The sequence below is a fragment of the Aulonocara stuartgranti genome (genome assembly GCF_965226115.1).
Source record: "Aulonocara stuartgranti genome assembly, chromosome: 12".
In the NCBI taxonomy this organism is placed as follows: Eukaryota; Metazoa; Chordata; class Actinopteri; order Cichliformes; family Cichlidae; genus Aulonocara; species Aulonocara stuartgranti.
In genome coordinates this window covers 27,178,196-27,194,348 of record NC_138948.1, presented here as the reverse complement: position 1 = coordinate 27,194,348, position 16,153 = coordinate 27,178,196, and the positions used below count along the sequence as shown (strand labels likewise).

At 42.5% G+C, this 16,153-nt stretch overlaps 1 protein-coding gene across 2 annotated transcripts in view; it reads left to right on the top strand.

The window, feature by feature from the left end:
* hmcn2 (hemicentin 2) overlaps positions 1-15,639 on the top strand; it is a 47,966-nt gene extending 32,327 nt beyond the window's left edge. For both annotated transcript variants that reach the window (XM_082555451.1, XM_082555450.1), the window contains 29 exons: positions 1,215-1,359; positions 1,473-1,600; positions 1,722-1,878; positions 1,987-2,108; positions 2,198-2,362; positions 2,453-2,560; positions 2,650-2,784; positions 3,038-3,172; positions 3,297-3,566; positions 3,637-3,827; positions 3,927-4,140; positions 4,290-4,424; positions 4,524-4,714; positions 5,403-5,484; positions 5,763-5,933; positions 6,514-6,666; positions 6,875-7,012; positions 7,403-7,524; positions 7,661-7,901; positions 8,004-8,063; positions 8,169-8,288; positions 8,415-8,549; positions 8,743-8,862; positions 9,179-9,304; positions 11,853-11,981; positions 12,073-12,366; positions 12,462-12,581; positions 14,042-14,168; positions 14,293-15,639. In XM_082555451.1, the coding sequence (XP_082411577.1) occupies positions 1,215-1,359; positions 1,473-1,600; positions 1,722-1,878; positions 1,987-2,108; positions 2,198-2,362; positions 2,453-2,560; positions 2,650-2,784; positions 3,038-3,172; positions 3,297-3,566; positions 3,637-3,827; positions 3,927-4,140; positions 4,290-4,424; positions 4,524-4,714; positions 5,403-5,484; positions 5,763-5,933; positions 6,514-6,666; positions 6,875-7,012; positions 7,403-7,524; positions 7,661-7,901; positions 8,004-8,063; positions 8,169-8,288; positions 8,415-8,549; positions 8,743-8,862; positions 9,179-9,304; positions 11,853-11,981; positions 12,073-12,366; positions 12,462-12,581; positions 14,042-14,168; positions 14,293-14,671 (4,613 nt within the window). In that variant the 3' untranslated portion in view covers positions 14,672-15,639. The remainder of the gene's footprint in view (positions 1-1,214; positions 1,360-1,472; positions 1,601-1,721; positions 1,879-1,986; positions 2,109-2,197; positions 2,363-2,452; positions 2,561-2,649; positions 2,785-3,037; positions 3,173-3,296; positions 3,567-3,636; positions 3,828-3,926; positions 4,141-4,289; positions 4,425-4,523; positions 4,715-5,402; positions 5,485-5,762; positions 5,934-6,513; positions 6,667-6,874; positions 7,013-7,402; positions 7,525-7,660; positions 7,902-8,003; positions 8,064-8,168; positions 8,289-8,414; positions 8,550-8,742; positions 8,863-9,178; positions 9,305-11,852; positions 11,982-12,072; positions 12,367-12,461; positions 12,582-14,041; positions 14,169-14,292) is intronic.
* Positions 15,640-16,153: the final 514 nt, after the last annotated feature.

Sequence of the window (16,153 nt, the reverse complement as noted above, 5' to 3'; positions counted from 1 at the left end):
AAGGCAAATGTGTTAACCACTACACCACGGAGCCACTAGTTTCTGAAATGCCTGTTAGAAAAAACAAACAAATGTTTAAAAGAGCTAAAAGAGCTGTCACTTTAATACATTGTCATGACTTATTTTGAACTTACATAAGAAGGTCATAGATACATGCAAAGAGTAGCTAGTTGTAGCTGAGGCTCTGCAGTACAATAGAACAGAAGCCTAATTAATTGTTCGAGGTGGAAATGATCAGACACCCCACAGTATGATATTATCACAGTTCTTCACAATGCAATACTAGTGTGATGTGCTGAGTGCTGAATATTGCACATATATTGTGATTTATCCCCTTTTTCATCTGCTAATCATGTTATCAAAGTTACACTTTTTATCCAATAAGATAAAGTTATCTCAAGTCATTTTTCCTGCTGGATAATGAGGTTGTCAAATATACCAACACTGCTACTGAAACCTGCCATAAATGTTTCTATAAGATGGAGTTAGTCTACTATTATTCTATTTTATTCTACTATACTGTTATATTTACTATTATAGCTGATAATACATCAACTGGGATAACTCTGGGATAAAGATGACATATTTGACCTCAGCAGCATTCCTGCTGTATAGGAATAAAACTAAAATACAACCAACTGGCAGTCCGTTGAGTTGAGTCCCCTTGAGTTTTGCTCATTAACAAAGACTCAGTCAGACTGTTGGCAACCTGTCTGCAACAGACTGCAACTGTTTGCACAAAGTTTGGGCGACATGTGCAATCACTTTGTGAGAAACCAATCAAATCTCTGTGTTGTATTAATTTAGAAAGGTGGTAAGTAACTTTGTACTTGCATGTGATCCAGATTCCTAAATATTTATATGTGTGAGGACTAATAGAGATGAAAGAGAAATTCCCCTGTCGTATTTCAACTTTTAATGCTGCCATTAAAGGTTGACTGTAGGTGGGTAGCTGGAGCAAAGTTCAAGAAGTTTATTTAGGAGGCTGAGTAAAGAATTAGAAGTAACATGTGGTAACATGTAACATCATCATTTGAAGAGAGGCTTAAAAAGAGCCACCTACTCAAGCAAGTTTCAAGGGAAACCACTGTTTGTGCGTTTAGGGTGGTTTTAAGGGAAATAAGTGTTTGGTGTGTCGTTCAACATTCATGTCTGGGGAGAAAAAAAGAGTTTTATATGCTAAACACAACAAGATTCTGTCTCTTTACTTCCAGTACCACCTGTAATAAAGGAGAGCAGCTCAGTGGTGACTGTACATATTGGCCAGGATGCAGTTTTACCCTGTGAAGTCAAAGGCGACTCCTCACCTGTGGTCATGTGGAGGAAAGACGGCTTCCCCGTGCGTCAAGATAACAATAAGTACGTCCTGAGATTTCTCACAGGTGTCTGTAATTGTATACGTCACACTCGACTGTATCTGTCGAACACAGACGCGGTGTATCCCCAACTCATTCATCTTTCGTGCATTTCAGATACACCATATTATCCGAGGGCTCGTTGCGCGTACATGCAGCTCAGCTGAATAACGCTGGTCGCTACTACTGCACCGCGTCCAACCAGGCTGGCTCAGATCACCGAGGAGTGGATCTTCGTGTGTTTGGTAAAGACAGTATAAGCAGTACTTAGCTTATGAAGATTTTGGGGATGCCAGCAGATTCAGTTTTTAGCACAATTTTTTATTGTTATAACAGCTTAGCTGAAGGTCTTCTGTGTCCTTTTAGTGGGTCCCTCAATCAGTCCGGGTCCATTCAACGTGACAGTAACCACTGGTATCAGAGCCCTGCTTAGCTGTGAGGCTGCAGGTATACCTTCTCCTAAAGTATCCTGGAAGAGGAATGGCACTCCCCTGGATATCAGCCAGCAGCCTGGTGCATACAGGTATAGACAAAGCTATGCCTGTACGCTTCAAATACACAATTGGTATGCAGTACAACTCGTACAGCTATAAAAACTTCAAAGCTGATGCAGTTCTGCTTATCTGTTCAGGTTACTGTCCTCAGGGTCTCTGGTTCTTTTGTCCCCAGCCAATGAGGATGAAGGTTATTTTGAGTGCACTGCAGTCAATGATGTTGGAGAGGAGCGCAGAGTCATCGAGGTCATCCTGCAAGGTATTGATTTAAAGTGTTGTGAAAATCAGCCGGCTGTAGAATGCTGTTTCAGATAATTCAGCCCACAAATTTGCTGTTCTCTCCCGTAGTCCCTCCATCTATTGAAGATGATGTTACGGCAGTTAAAGCTGTGAAAATGTCTCCTGTCGTGTTGCCTTGTCACATACAAGGACGCCCAATGCCCACTGTCACCTGGACGAAGGGTGGAGCCAAACTGAGCTCCAGAGGAGGAAGCTACCGCATCCTTCCCACTGGTAAAGCAGCACACCAGTTGCTGTTTCCTTACATTTTCATACATCACGGTCCTCTGTAAACACATGTTCTTTGTACTCACTTTAATGCAGGAGAGTTGGAGATAACTGCTGCTTTGCCCAGTCATACTGGCAAATATACATGCTCAGCCAGAAACCCAGCTGGAGTGGCTCACAAACACATCTCTCTCTCAGTGCATGGTAGGCCTCCAAGGACATATGTTATCTTATTATGTTTATGTTAAAATGTATGAAACCATATGACACTGTGTTCTGTCTTCCACACACAGAGCTGCCAGAGATCAGACCAATGGCAGAAGAGGTACAAGTAGTGCTGAATCACGGGACTCTTCTCCCCTGTGAGGTTCAGGGCTTCCCCAGACCATCCATCACCTGGCAAAGAGAGGGAGTTCCCATAGCAACAGGTAACGGTACAAAAAATATGAGCCAAATCCTTATTTATGAAGAGACAGACAGATGAACATTGCTGTAATTATGCACAGTTTTCATATATTAGAATCCAACACATCTAACAGCAACTAAGTCATACTCCAACAAGAATCTTTTCTTTGTTTTGTTTTAACGTTTTACAGATAAGACAGCAATGTCATCATGCTGTGGGCTTTAATTTGACCTGTCTCATGTGGACCAGTAATTTTCATGTGACTGTGTGTCTAGGTCACAGGCTGGCTGTGCTCCCGAACGGAGCTCTGAAGTTTTCCCGTGTGACGCTTGGTGATGCAGGGACCTATCAGTGCCTGGCAAAGAATGAAGCTGGTGTAGCTGTGGGCCGGACAAAATTAGTCCTTCAAGGTAATGCCGATTTTTTTATCTCACCATGGGAATAACATTATGTAATGTTTCATAATCTTATGAAACATTACATACATTTTAGGAAATTTGCAAATAAATATCTGCTCATCTTATGTTTCCGCAGTTCCACCAGTGTTGAGCGTGCCTCATGTCGAGTACATGGCTGTGCTAGGCCAGCCAGTCAGCCTGGAGTGCATAGCTGATGGGCAGCCTCTGCCTGAAGTCACCTGGCACAAAGAGAGGAGGCCTGTGCTTGATGGCGCTCATGTGCGCGTCTTCTCCAATGGAACTCTGGCAATTATTTCTACCCAGCGCAGCGACGCGGGTCTTTACACGTGTACTGCTAAAAACCCCGCCGGCAGAGCCAGCCATGATATGAGGCTGCTCATTCAAGGTGAGTGAAGCACTTTACAAGCTGCGCTGTGTCGTAACATGTTTGTGTTAATAGTGGTGTCTCTTTTCAGTCCCACCCGTGATTGCTCCTACACAGACGCAACTGTCAGTTATCCAAGGATTTCAGGCTCTGCTGCCCTGCGCTGCTCAGGGTTCACCAGAGCCTAAAGTGTCATGGGAGAAGGACGGCAGCGTGGTGCCCAACCTCCCTGGCAAATTCACCGTCTTACGGTCAGGAGAGCTGATCATAGAGAGGGCTGAGGTTAGCCTCTATGTCATGCTTTCTCTGCACTTTATTATGAACTGCATCTCTCTGTAGTTCCATGTGCAACACTCAGCTGCTGCTTCTTTCCTTCAACAGTCAGGAGACGCTGGTGTGTTTACATGCGTAGCCACCAATGCAGCAGGCTCTGCGAGGCAAGACATCCGACTGACCATCAATATGAGGCCTGCATTCAAGGAGCTGCCAGGCGATGCAATGCTAAACAAAGGGCAGACTCTTGCCTTATCGTGCCATGCTCAGGGAACGCCTTCTCCTACTATCTCCTGGACTGTCAACAACAGTCCCTATGCAGGTAGTGTTTTCCTTTTTTTCTTCAGTTACACAGCTCATAATTGCCACACAGATTACTGTATTTGTTATTATGTGTAATGCATTCAGTTTAAAAAAAAAGAAGCCTAATTTAAAATAAAACTGTGGTGTAAAACTGCAAAACTGTTGCAGGTGCCACTGTAGATGAGGCAGGCAGAAGCTCCATCATCATTGAGAATGTGACTCGGAGTGATGCTGGGACCTACGTGTGCATAGCAGCAAACAGCGTGGGTTCCATTAGAGCGCTCTCGTTCGTCCGTATCAGAGGTGAGATTTATCCTCGAGGATTCCCGCTCACTGAACTTTCTATAGATATTTACATTATGACACATTCTATCTGAAAATACACATGCTATGTGTTTCCAGAGCCTCCGGTGTTGAAGGGTGAAGCCCACACGTCTCAGACAGTCATTCAGGGTGGCTCTGCTGTGCTTGACTGTCCCGTCCACGGAGACCCCAGCCCTGTCCTCCGCTGGCTCAGAAATGGAAAACCGCTACCTCGCTTCCTCCGAATGCAAACCCTCCACAACGGATCTCTGGTCATTTACAGCACCACTGTAAATATAACATTTTCTTTTCTCCTCCTATTTCTGTTCTTTTGAGCAGTAATCCTGCTTCTAAACAAGTTCTGTCAAGCCTAGCTCACTCTGGCATGAAACATTTTCCGATGTAGTTTGCGCAAGAAGGCTCCATCACGCAATCTGAGTAGAACAGCGGCGCTTTATTCATCCCATCTGAGCTTCATCTACAATACCCTTGGGTAGAGGAACAGCGTGTGACTGTCCTGTAGTGTCCTGCTCCCATCTAAATCAGATTCAGTTCAGCCGGAGAGGCTAACAGCATTAGGCTCAGAGGGAAGAAACAAACAGAATGCTGTATGTTCCCAGACTCTGCCCCTCTTTCCGTAGCCTCTAACCTTATTATGGTCTCTAACTGCTGCTGTAATTGCACAGCCTGCAGCTGAGACTTTCTCACAGACAGATGACTGTCCTTCCAGCAGAGTGCTCTTATTATGAAATTTCCTCTCTCTGTCCCTGTAATATTAATTATGACAAACAATTCAATGGAATAAAGTCAACTGCCCCATTGAAAATGTCAGATTTTGTTTGCTTGTATGGTAATTTCCCTAAACTGTAAAACTGTACCCAATTCAGAGATATGTTTGTCTGGAAGGTTTGTAGTCCTATTAAAGGATAACTGTTACTTAGATAATTCGATAATCAGCTAAACCTGGTTGATCTACAGGCTGCAGATGAAGGGGAGTATCAGTGTGTGGCTGAAAGTGAGGCTGGAACAGCTGAGAGGACCATTACGCTCAAGGTTCAGAGTGAGTTCTGTCTATATGATTTATTTAACGGGTTATGAAATAAAAAATTCAAACAAGTTTGTACCATAATGTACTTCCCAAACTGCCTCCAATCCACTTTTAAGAACGACTTTAAAATGTTAGTTTCCCCCCGTGTTCACTTATTCATGTCTGTTGCTTTCATGTGTTGCAAGTGCTCCTTTCCTTTGCACAACAGCAAGTTTGCACAACATAACCTGTGCAAATGAACTTCCTGAGGACCCACTGTTGAAAATTCTTTTCTTCTCTTCCTCTCTTAGTCAATGGAGGCTACTCTAGCTGGCAGGAGTGGGGACCATGCAGTAGCACCTGTGGCCAAGGCTTCCAAGAGCGAATCAGACTATGCAACAACCCAGAACCAGCTAATGGAGGCCGATCATGCAGCGGCCCCAGTATCGACTCTAGAAAATGTCAGGTCGGCTTGTGTCCAGGTACCAGTGGCTTTGTTATTCATTTCGATTCATTTTGATGCCTCCAAAAAAAATATGTCTGTGTAATGCATGAGGAAATTTGAAAATTAAAATATATTATCTCAGTATTTGCAATCTTGGCCGTTGCCAATAACTACAAAATATTTCATTATTCAACCCTTCAATTCAATTTTATATATACACTGCCAAATCACAACAGCAGTCCCCTCAAGTTAGCTCAGTACCATAAGAACTAAAAATAATACAGAGAAAACCAAGCGCTTGGTGACAGTGGGAAGGAAAAACTCCCTTTTAACAGGAAGAAACCTCCGGCACAACCAGGCTCAAGGAGGGGCAGTCATCTGTTGTGACCAGTTGGGGGTGAAGGGAGGAAGACAGGACAAGAGACGCAATATGGAAGAAAGCCAGAGATTAATAATAAGTAATAATTAAATGAGGAGTGGTGTCTAACACAGAAGTATGCTCTTTCTTTCCAGTCCATGTCAGTAACTTTAAACACTTTCAGGGAGCGTTTAGGACAACCTGATATTAATGAATTTCAGTTAATGTAGCTTATTTAAACGTATTTTGGTGCTGCCAGGTGAGGTTCCACGCAGGACTAGAGGCAGCCTGATAGGAATGGTCAATGACAGAGAGTTTGGTGTGTCCTACCTGGAGGCCAACATTACAGACAATGATGACGAGGGGAGCAGCACTGTGCAGGCACGCCTTGACAATATTCCTCCCACTGTGGGTGAGTGATGGCATGTACCATTGTGTACCATTGGTTGCTGTTGACCTCAGCCTCATACCTAACAGTTACCACTTCATTAAACAGTGGTCACGCTGAATTTTACTAGAAAGAGTTGAATTCTTGGGGATGCATTCCCAATCTTGTTCAAATCACATGTTGATGTGTAGCAGAGCAGCAGAGGCACAGAGCTAATGCTGTCTTGTTGTAGGTCCCTTGCTGCGGGTGCTGGTGTCTGTGTTTGCACCCATCTACTGGACCACCGTGCTGCAGAATGGAGCAGCCAGAAATGGCTACGCTTTCACTCAGGGCCAGTTCAGACAGGAGTCTCAGCTGGAGTTCGAGACTGGTGAGCTTTGCCTACTACACATTTTTGCTTTGTTTTCCGTGCATATGCCAGTTAATATTTAAAGCTTTTGATTCATTTATTTAAGGTCATGCACTGCATATTTAATCGATGAAAGTACTCGGCTTAAGATAAGTTTTGTTCAACTCTTTTTATTTCTGTTTAGTTTCTTCTAAACTGTGGTGTGATTTTACAGGAACAACAACAAATGTTGAGTTTTTCATGTCCATTATGCGCTCTTTTGTAAAACAGTCAGTAGATGGCAGCACTTACTAGCAGTCACATACATTGAACATGGAGGCTTGTGCTTCTAAGCAGTTACAGCACGCTCCCTTGTGGTTTTAAGTGGATTTACAGTGTTATGTTTTTTGGTTTTTTAATCTCTTCTAACAGGGGAAATCCTACGTTTGACTCATGTTGCCAGAGGTCTGGATTCGGAGGGTGTTTTGCTAATTGACATAGTAATTAACGGATTTGTTCCTCCTTCATTATCATCATCTCACATGAGCCTTCAGGTGTGTTCACAGCTTTCATCGCAATGTGTATTTAAAGATCATTCAGATCAAATCCTGACTTAAAGACATGACACTTTAGTTTCACACCTCCGATCCTCTTTAGTTTGTGTGACCCGATTTCACTCCTGCCCCGTAGGAGTTCGATGAGTCATATGTGCAGACGGGCCAAGGGCAGCTGTACTCGTGGTCAACGCAAACCCACCAGAGAGGAGGAAGCCCCATGGTGCTGCGTTGTAATCACACAATTATTTACGAGGGCCAGGAAGAGCGCCAGGGTCCTGTGCTTCAACTGCTCAAGGTTTCTGGGATGAATAGTGCCTACAACATGTTTACGCTCACTTTGGACTTCCATGTTACTGCCAGCCTACACGTACCAGGTCTGCAAAAATATTAAAAAATTCCAGCAATTTAAACTCGATTTTACATGAAATCCAGGATCTGTTGGAAAGCCTAACATTGCATGTACTCTGTGTTTGCAGATGGTTATGAAGACGCATGCCCTAAAGGTTTCACTCTTGACACCACCTCCTACTGTGCTGGTATGCTGTGCTTATTTTTTAATACCTCAATCATTTTTAACACCATTTATTTGAACATTTGTGACTGTTCTATTTTATTATTATCATCAAATGCATTCTTATTAGATGAAGATGAGTGTGCGCTCCAGTCTCCCTGCTCTCATTCGTGTAACAACATTATGGGAGGCTTTTCCTGTACCTGTCCGTCTGGCTTCACCATTTCTGCAGACACCAATGTATGCCAAGGTAAGACAAAGAAAACCTGCTGGGTGATTTTTTTGCAATATCCAATATTACAATACACAGTGCACAGAGATAATGTCCTACTTAAGTAAATCTAAAATGATCTCACTAACTGTTTCCCTCATGCAGATATCGATGAATGTTCCCAAGGCTCACACATGTGCCACTACAACCAGCAGTGTGTCAACACAGTGGGAACGTATCGCTGCCAGGCCAAGTGTGGACCAGGATTTAAGGCCAGCATCACAGGAACCAGCTGTGAAGGCAAGCAGCTGTTAATCACTGTTAAAATGTCCAGCATTTCATATGGAGGCATAAACGTCTCATTATTTTCCTGTTCGTGTAATATTTTATTATATTTGCACCTGCAACAATAATAAAAATCTCATTTCTTGCCAATCACTTAAGTGTTAATCAGCGATAAAGCCCTGCTGTATGTGTCGAATTGGTCTTTTAGATGTAGATGAGTGCCAAGAGTCCGCTGTCTCCCCGTGCCAGCACCAGTGCCTCAATACTCTGGGTTCCTACCGCTGTGTTTGCCACCCTGGATACCAGCTGTCAGGACGTCACTGCATTGGTCAGTTGAGATAAAAAGAACAAAAACTACCTGCCTGCCTTAACTTGTTTGAATTCTTATTAAGTTATGCTACAGAAGATTTCAAAAGATAAGACTACACCCAACTGCATTTTTTTATATACAAACTTAGCACAAAATATAAGGAAGTTTGTGTTCAGTTTGTGTTCTTTGTTGTAACGCTGCTTCTTATACTTATAATGTTGAAAAGCCTGTTTATTCCCCTTGGATGTATTTTCCATTGATACAGCATCCACAGTAATGCGGGCCCTGCAGAATATTTACTAACAGCTCCGATGTGACGGTTTAACTTTTGCAGACATCAATGAATGCACGAGGAACGTATGCCCGGCTCACCAGCAGTGCCGTAACACAGAAGGAGGATACCAGTGTTTCGACAGCTGCCCAGCTGGAATGACCAAAGCAGAGAATGGGGCCTGCGTGGGTAAGCTGCTTTTATCCACTTTATTTATTTAGACATTGCTTCATTTAACAGTTCCTGTTCATTAATCACTGCTTAATTTATTGACTGACAGCATGAACTCATTCATGCCTTGAAAGACTCAGATTTGGCTTCTACCTCCAACCCTTCAACACTGTATCGTGAATTTGCTAAAATGGTTTTCCTAATAAGTGGAAATGAAACCCCCTGTAATCCTTTTGAAAGCCAAAAGAACCACTGATCACTGGTCAAAAGAGGCCAAATAGAGAGCAAAAGATTTTATGAACTGTAAATCCACTGCTGCGAAAAGAAAACTTCTGTAACAAGATGCAGCAGAGTTTATGGTAGACACTGCTGCACGGCAGCTTTAAGGTACTCAGGATATCTTCTCTTTAACTGGCTTCATGTCAGCAATCGCAGTCAGCATTAACACACATATTAGCTCAGGTCGTCCCAATCTAGCCAAGTGCACTCACGTAAAAGAGGCAGTGTTTGCAGTGTAGGAGCAATCACTAAACACAGGCGTGTGTAAAGGGGTCTTTTTTTTTCTTAATAAAGAGAAAATGATAATTTCAGGAAAAATACAACAAGAACAAGATGCATAATCCAGGCTTAAATCAACCTTTATTTAGCCAAAGTGAGGAAAAGCAAACTAAAGTTATCGGTTTTGTCAATATAACCATTAACCTTAATCTATCGTTAAGGTATAGCTGGATATGACCAGTGTTGGGACTAACGCGTTATTAAGTAACGCGTTACAGTAACTACGTTATTATTGTGGTAACGAGCACGGTAACTAGTTATTGTGCCAAAATCAGGAACGCGTTAGTCGTTACTTCGTGTGGTGGCATCGCGGAGCTTCCACAGATTCAGTAACATTAGCAAGTGGTGGAGGCAGCAGGTGGATGAAGGAAAGGGGAGGCAGGAGGAGGAGAGGCCCGAGGCGGCCGCAGGTCCAAGTGTGAACTGAACTTCAGGTAAGAAGTTCTGACCTGCAGTCTCTCTGGGTCAGATATGAACCAAGTGTAGGTGGAGTTTATTTTCGTTATTCTGACTTTTTCGTACTGCGTGCTAGCTAGCATGACGGAGTTTCTATACAGCTGGGTGGTGCTGTGAAGTTAATGATGTTGAACTTTATTTTGTTCATAAGTTATTAGAGTTGCCAACCGTCCCGTCTGGTATTCAGAGAAAATATTACGCGTTTCTTATTGAGGTGAAAAGGAACAGTTTGTCCCGTAATTCAGCTACAATGAAAAAGGCACAAAGATGGAGTTATTCTGTGTTTACGCTGCACAGCTGCCTCTTCTTCTTTCATTCTCTGCCCCTCCCTCTCCCGTTTCTACTTCAATCATGAAAACTGATCAATGATCAGCTGATCGGCTTTTCTCCCTTGTTTGTTTATCGCTCACTTTGCGCCAGAAAGAGGAAACCAACGGATGTCGCGCTAAACAACAGCAGCACTTTTAAGCTTGATCAGCTGTTGTTAGAATTTATTTAATATTAATTTCTAGTATCAGCTGATGTTTGCTGGAGCCACAGCTGTAAAGCTGCTGGTCATGATGTCGGTTTGGAGATGTGGTGAGAGGGAAACATGAAGATGAAACCAGGAGATGTCCTTACTGAACCATCAGAGCTGTGATGGAGAAACAGGTTTACCTTTTAGGTGACATTAATGATTGAAGGGAAGTTAAGAACTGTTTCTGAGAGACAAATAACACTAGGATCCTTTTTTATGTAGCTGACAGCTGGTAACTGTGCAGGGGCGGGTCTAGCAAAGTGTTGCCAGGGGGGCATGTAGGGCATTAACAGGGAGAGGGGGGCACAAAGAAATACTTTTCTTTCTTATTCTCATTTAAAATGTCTAGCTTTTATTAAATAATTATCTGAATCTTACAACAAATGATTGATAGATTGATGCATATATACCATCAGAACAGTGAACATCACTGTCACAACAGTGTTTGTTTTCATTCAAAGGCTTTATGATTTTTCCTATAATGGTGGCCAGTCTCTAGTCAAAACGCCCGGGCCAATTTTCTGTCCCAGTCCAGCTCTGTATGCAGCTCATCTGCAGTCTGGTGTTACCTACATCTTCCTATTCAGAAGGCAGAATTTCCGAGTTCTGAGTACAATCAAAGCACCACGACTGCAGTTTTTGTGTTGGATGTAAAAGGCGCACATGACGCTGTGACGTAGGCTAGAATCATGGCAGCAGTCAATGACGGTCCAGGCGTGGGATTTCTCTCGTGGAAATGTGCACATTATCTTTTCCTTTCTATTGGTAGGTGGCACAGTGCACTGTGGCAAGTAAGCAAGCTAGAAGACTGGCAAAGTTATGGAAGCAACACATTAACAAGAGAAGTCTGAGTAAAACCAAAGTTACTTTCCCTGGTAACTAGTTACTTTGAAAGTAACGAGTAACTTGAAGTAACTGAGTTACTTTTGAGAGAAGTAACTAGTAATGTAACTAAGTTACTATTTTAAAGTAACTTACCCAACACTGGATATGACTGTGTGAAAATCATCCTTTTTTGATCTGGACATTTTTCAGATATTGACGAATGCCAGGATGGAAGTCACATGTGTCGCTACACTCAGATCTGTCGAAACACAGTCGGAGGTTATGGATGCGTGTGTCCCAGAGGCTATCGATCTCAGGGAGTTGGGCTTCCATGTTTGGGTAATTATTACGTTTGTTTAACAAAAAAACCCTAAACATCACACCCAACGGAAGCACAAATCACTACTTAACTTTTGTTTTTCATTTCCAGACATCGATGAGTGTCTGCAAACGCCAAATCCCTGCGCCTATCAGTGCCGCAATGTGCCGGGCAGCTTCAGGTGTCTGTGCCCCCCTGGGACAGTGCTACTCGGCGATGGGCGCTCCTGCGCAGGGCTTGAGAGAGGGCACACCTTCACAAACGGAACCAGAGTCAGGGCGAGACTCGTCCCACAGCTGGTGTCATCCCTCGGCAGGCCAATCCTCTCCCGTTCCCATGGAGTATCTCGCATCACCAGGCAGAGCTGTCCTGTCGGGTACACCAACAGAGACGGCAAGTGTGTTGGTAAGTTGAAATCAAAAAGACTCCAAAAGATGTAAAATAACAAAGGATTCTTACAATATAAGCCCAAACAATGTTCTGTTGTTTTCCACTTACAGATGTGGACGAGTGCCTCCTCAAGAAACCGTGCCAACATGAATGCCGAAATACGATTGGTAGTTTCCAGTGCCTGTGTCCCCCTGGATACCAGCTGCTACCCAACGGCCGAAGCTGTAAAGGTAAATGTCTCCTTAACTTGGTAGGACCTGGGACCATTTCGTGGCCTTTCCGTTTTTTAATTCCACGCCATTTCCACTGTGTTTAATGGAGTATAGCCAAATTTTCAAACATGTATTTTTTAAATGAGCTTAAATGGCTGAATAAAAGGCATACATCCACTATCGAACCTCGTGGCCGATTTGTGCCCCATTGAAACCCATTATAAACGCTATTTTTCACGCCAGAAAAATTACGGTCAAAGGGATCGTCAGGTTTCCAGCTTAGGTTTCGTTTTGGACTACAGGCCTTAGAGTTGTAATTTTTTATTTGTCCACCGGGTGGCGCCCTTGCTCCACATGTGACGCCTGCTGGAACATACACATGTTCTCCAGCGGCCTGCTCGAGACAGATACCCGGAAAAGGCAGACTAATTTCCCGCGTACAGCAGCAGCTTGGCCCGCTGCTCGTTCCGGACCATTTTCTGACCTTAGGTTCATTTGAGGGTGCATTAATTTTTTTTAATCAACAGGAAATGACGTATTTGTTTTCACGTGGTAGCGGAAGTGTGTGCTGCAGACACGGGAACCGAACCATATGCTCCGGCGCTGCGCGAAACACACCCGCGGCAGAGGCACTCCTCCCCGGGGGAGCAGGAGCAGCAGCGCCGCCTGGGGACATTTTTGGCTTCTGCAAAAAAAATTAAAACCGGATCGAAATTAATGTTCGTGCCAATCTTTTGTCCATCTAAAGGCCTAATTATAATAACAATAAAATATTACTTCAAATGTTTTTTTTGGAAAATATTTTATGTTTTATGTTTTATGTTTTTGGGGCAAAAAAAGCAGTGCGCTCATGTGACGAAACCGGGATATAAAGGGTTAAAATCCGCGAAATGTAATTAAAACTTGACATGAATATTTCAAGGAGAAGTAGGTCTAAAAGATTGGCTAATTTAAAGTGGAATAAAATATTAATATATAAATTTTTTATAGCACTTTTTGGGCGTGGTCGATAGTGTGCATTTTATGAAATGCGCTCCTGGAAAAAAAAAAAAAGGCGATCGAAATGACTGTTGGTGCCAATCTTTAGTCCATCTAAAGGCCTAATTATAATAACAAACAAATATTACTTCAAATATTTTTTTTGGAAAATATTTAGTTTTTTTGTTTTTTGGGGCTAAAAAAACAGGGCGCTCATGTAATAAAACTGGGATTTAAAGGGTTAAAACAATGAAAATATAATTAAAACTTGACATGGATATTTTAAGCAGAAGTAGTTTTAAAAGATTGAGTAATTTAAAGTAGAAAAAAATATTGATATATAACATTTTTAGAGCACTTTTGGGGCGGGACCATTTTTTGGTCCCGAGGTTCACGAAAGGATGGGATTTTGAGGTCCTACCAAGGTTAAACTGTTTTAAAACTTCCACCTTCCCCTCAAATTATTACAGCTATATACTTATCCCCTCTCTTTCTCTTAGACATTGATGAGTGTGTAGAACAAGGCATCCAGTGTGGACGCAACCAGATGTGTTTTAACACCCGAGGAGGATACCAGTGTCTGGATACACCCTGCCCTGCATCCTACCAGAGTGGAAGAAGACCCGGGTAATTTGCAACATTAATAAGTGTTATACAGGGTTATTAATTAAGTTGTAGATACCACACAAATGCAAAATTATGTTCATTATATGAATTAATAATTTTTTTTTTTTCCGGACGACTTTTAAAGGACCTGTTACAGGCCTTGCTTGCTGGATTGCGCCACCGGAGGCTCTCCTCTGCTCCTGCAGTACAAGCTGCTCACTCTTCCCTCCGGCATTCCAGCCAATCACAACGTGGTACGACTGTCAGCTTTCTCAGAGTCTGGCATCCTGCAGGAGCGCACATCCTTTACAATACTTGAGCAAGAACCGGAGGCAGGCGGGCTGGGGCAGGTGTTCGGTATCAGAGATGAGGCCGGCAGAGGGATCATCTACACCCTGCAGGTTCTGGACAGACCTGGACTAGTGAGGCTCAAAGTGCAGGCCACCACTATATCGCTGCAAGGCCGCATTACCTACCAGAGCATCTTTATCATCTACATTTCCATCTCACCCTACCCCTACTGATCGTCCATGCTGCTTTCCACATGACTCTGCCCCCCCAGGATGTTAGCAAGTGGATAATTATTGTGTATCTTGACTTGCGACTGAATCATAGCAGGAAAAGTCCTGTTCCAAATCTTGGCTTCTGTGGGATCTTTTGATCACAGAGCAGAACATCCTGTTCGGAAGACATCTGAAGTTCATTTCATTACCCTGCACCCTCTTTGTGGTTAAAAAATGCAGAGAGCATCTAATTCACATCTGAAAATTCAGAATGTATCAGGAACTTTTTTTTTATGTTCTTCTATCAAACATTTTGTATGTTAGTTTAAAGTGTTGCATTTCTATTACTGGGAAAAATTCCTTTTCATATAAAAACATGTTTGCAGCATGGAAATACAAGCCTGCTGCTAAGCTACTATCACAGCTACGAAACTGTACAATGTTACCCCTATTATTTTAATTTATTTAAGGAATTTGAACACATCACTGGTTAATAAAACTTCCTGTCACAGAGAGTTTGACTTATTAAGGATCTACTGGCATTGTAATGGCACATTGTAACTAGCTAACAACAGTCTTTCATCTATCTTAATATTTTTGTATTCTTTTCTTATGTTTTGTTGTCACGTAAATTGTAAAGGTGCTATTCTGAATGTATTTTGGCGATACCATTACAAGCGATGTGATTGGTGCTGATTTTACAAAGGTAATATAGTTATTAACAAATAATGAAGCACAGTTGGACTGCACTTACATTTTCTCCAGCGTGGCGCTACAAACTAGCATGCCTCTCCTGCTTTCACACCACTGTACAGAGCACTGTATTGAAAGTTATCGATGGTGTTCAGTAGTCAAATATGTGCCGCTGTTGTACAAATCTGAAAAGGAACATAACCTGAAAACCATAAAGTTCAGTTTAAGTACAGTATGTCCCTGTTGCTGTAAATGAATGTCAAATATCCACAGAAATAAAATGGACCACAATTTTGTTTTTGTCTATCTTACTGCCGTACCACCGTAGTTTTAATTATCTTCTGTTGAAGAAGAAAAACTCAAAAAACAAACTTTAACTTTGGGGACCATACTAAGAAAATCCGCCCTTTAATGGGGCAAGAAGAACTTTGAGTGTTTGAGCTTAATCTTGTTATATCATTATTCCTTTTTGGTGATCTCAGTCCAGACCTTTATTTAACCTGGATTTTTTACATCTAAAAAAAGCAGTTTTATATTTCAATCAGAAAGGGGTCAAATCTAACAGGATATACACAGGGATAACACATTAGAGTCCGACCAATACAAAATTAATCACAATTATTACATTGTTGCAAAACAATACTTCTGTACTCATAAGAGTGATCTCTTCCAGAATGACAACATCCCCATCTACAGGCCATGATGGGTCATGATTTAGATCATCAGCTTCACAGTGGCCAGATCTCAACCATCCCTTCAGTAGAGTCAATGCCAACACAGTAAAGCTGTTCTAACACCACGTGATAGCCC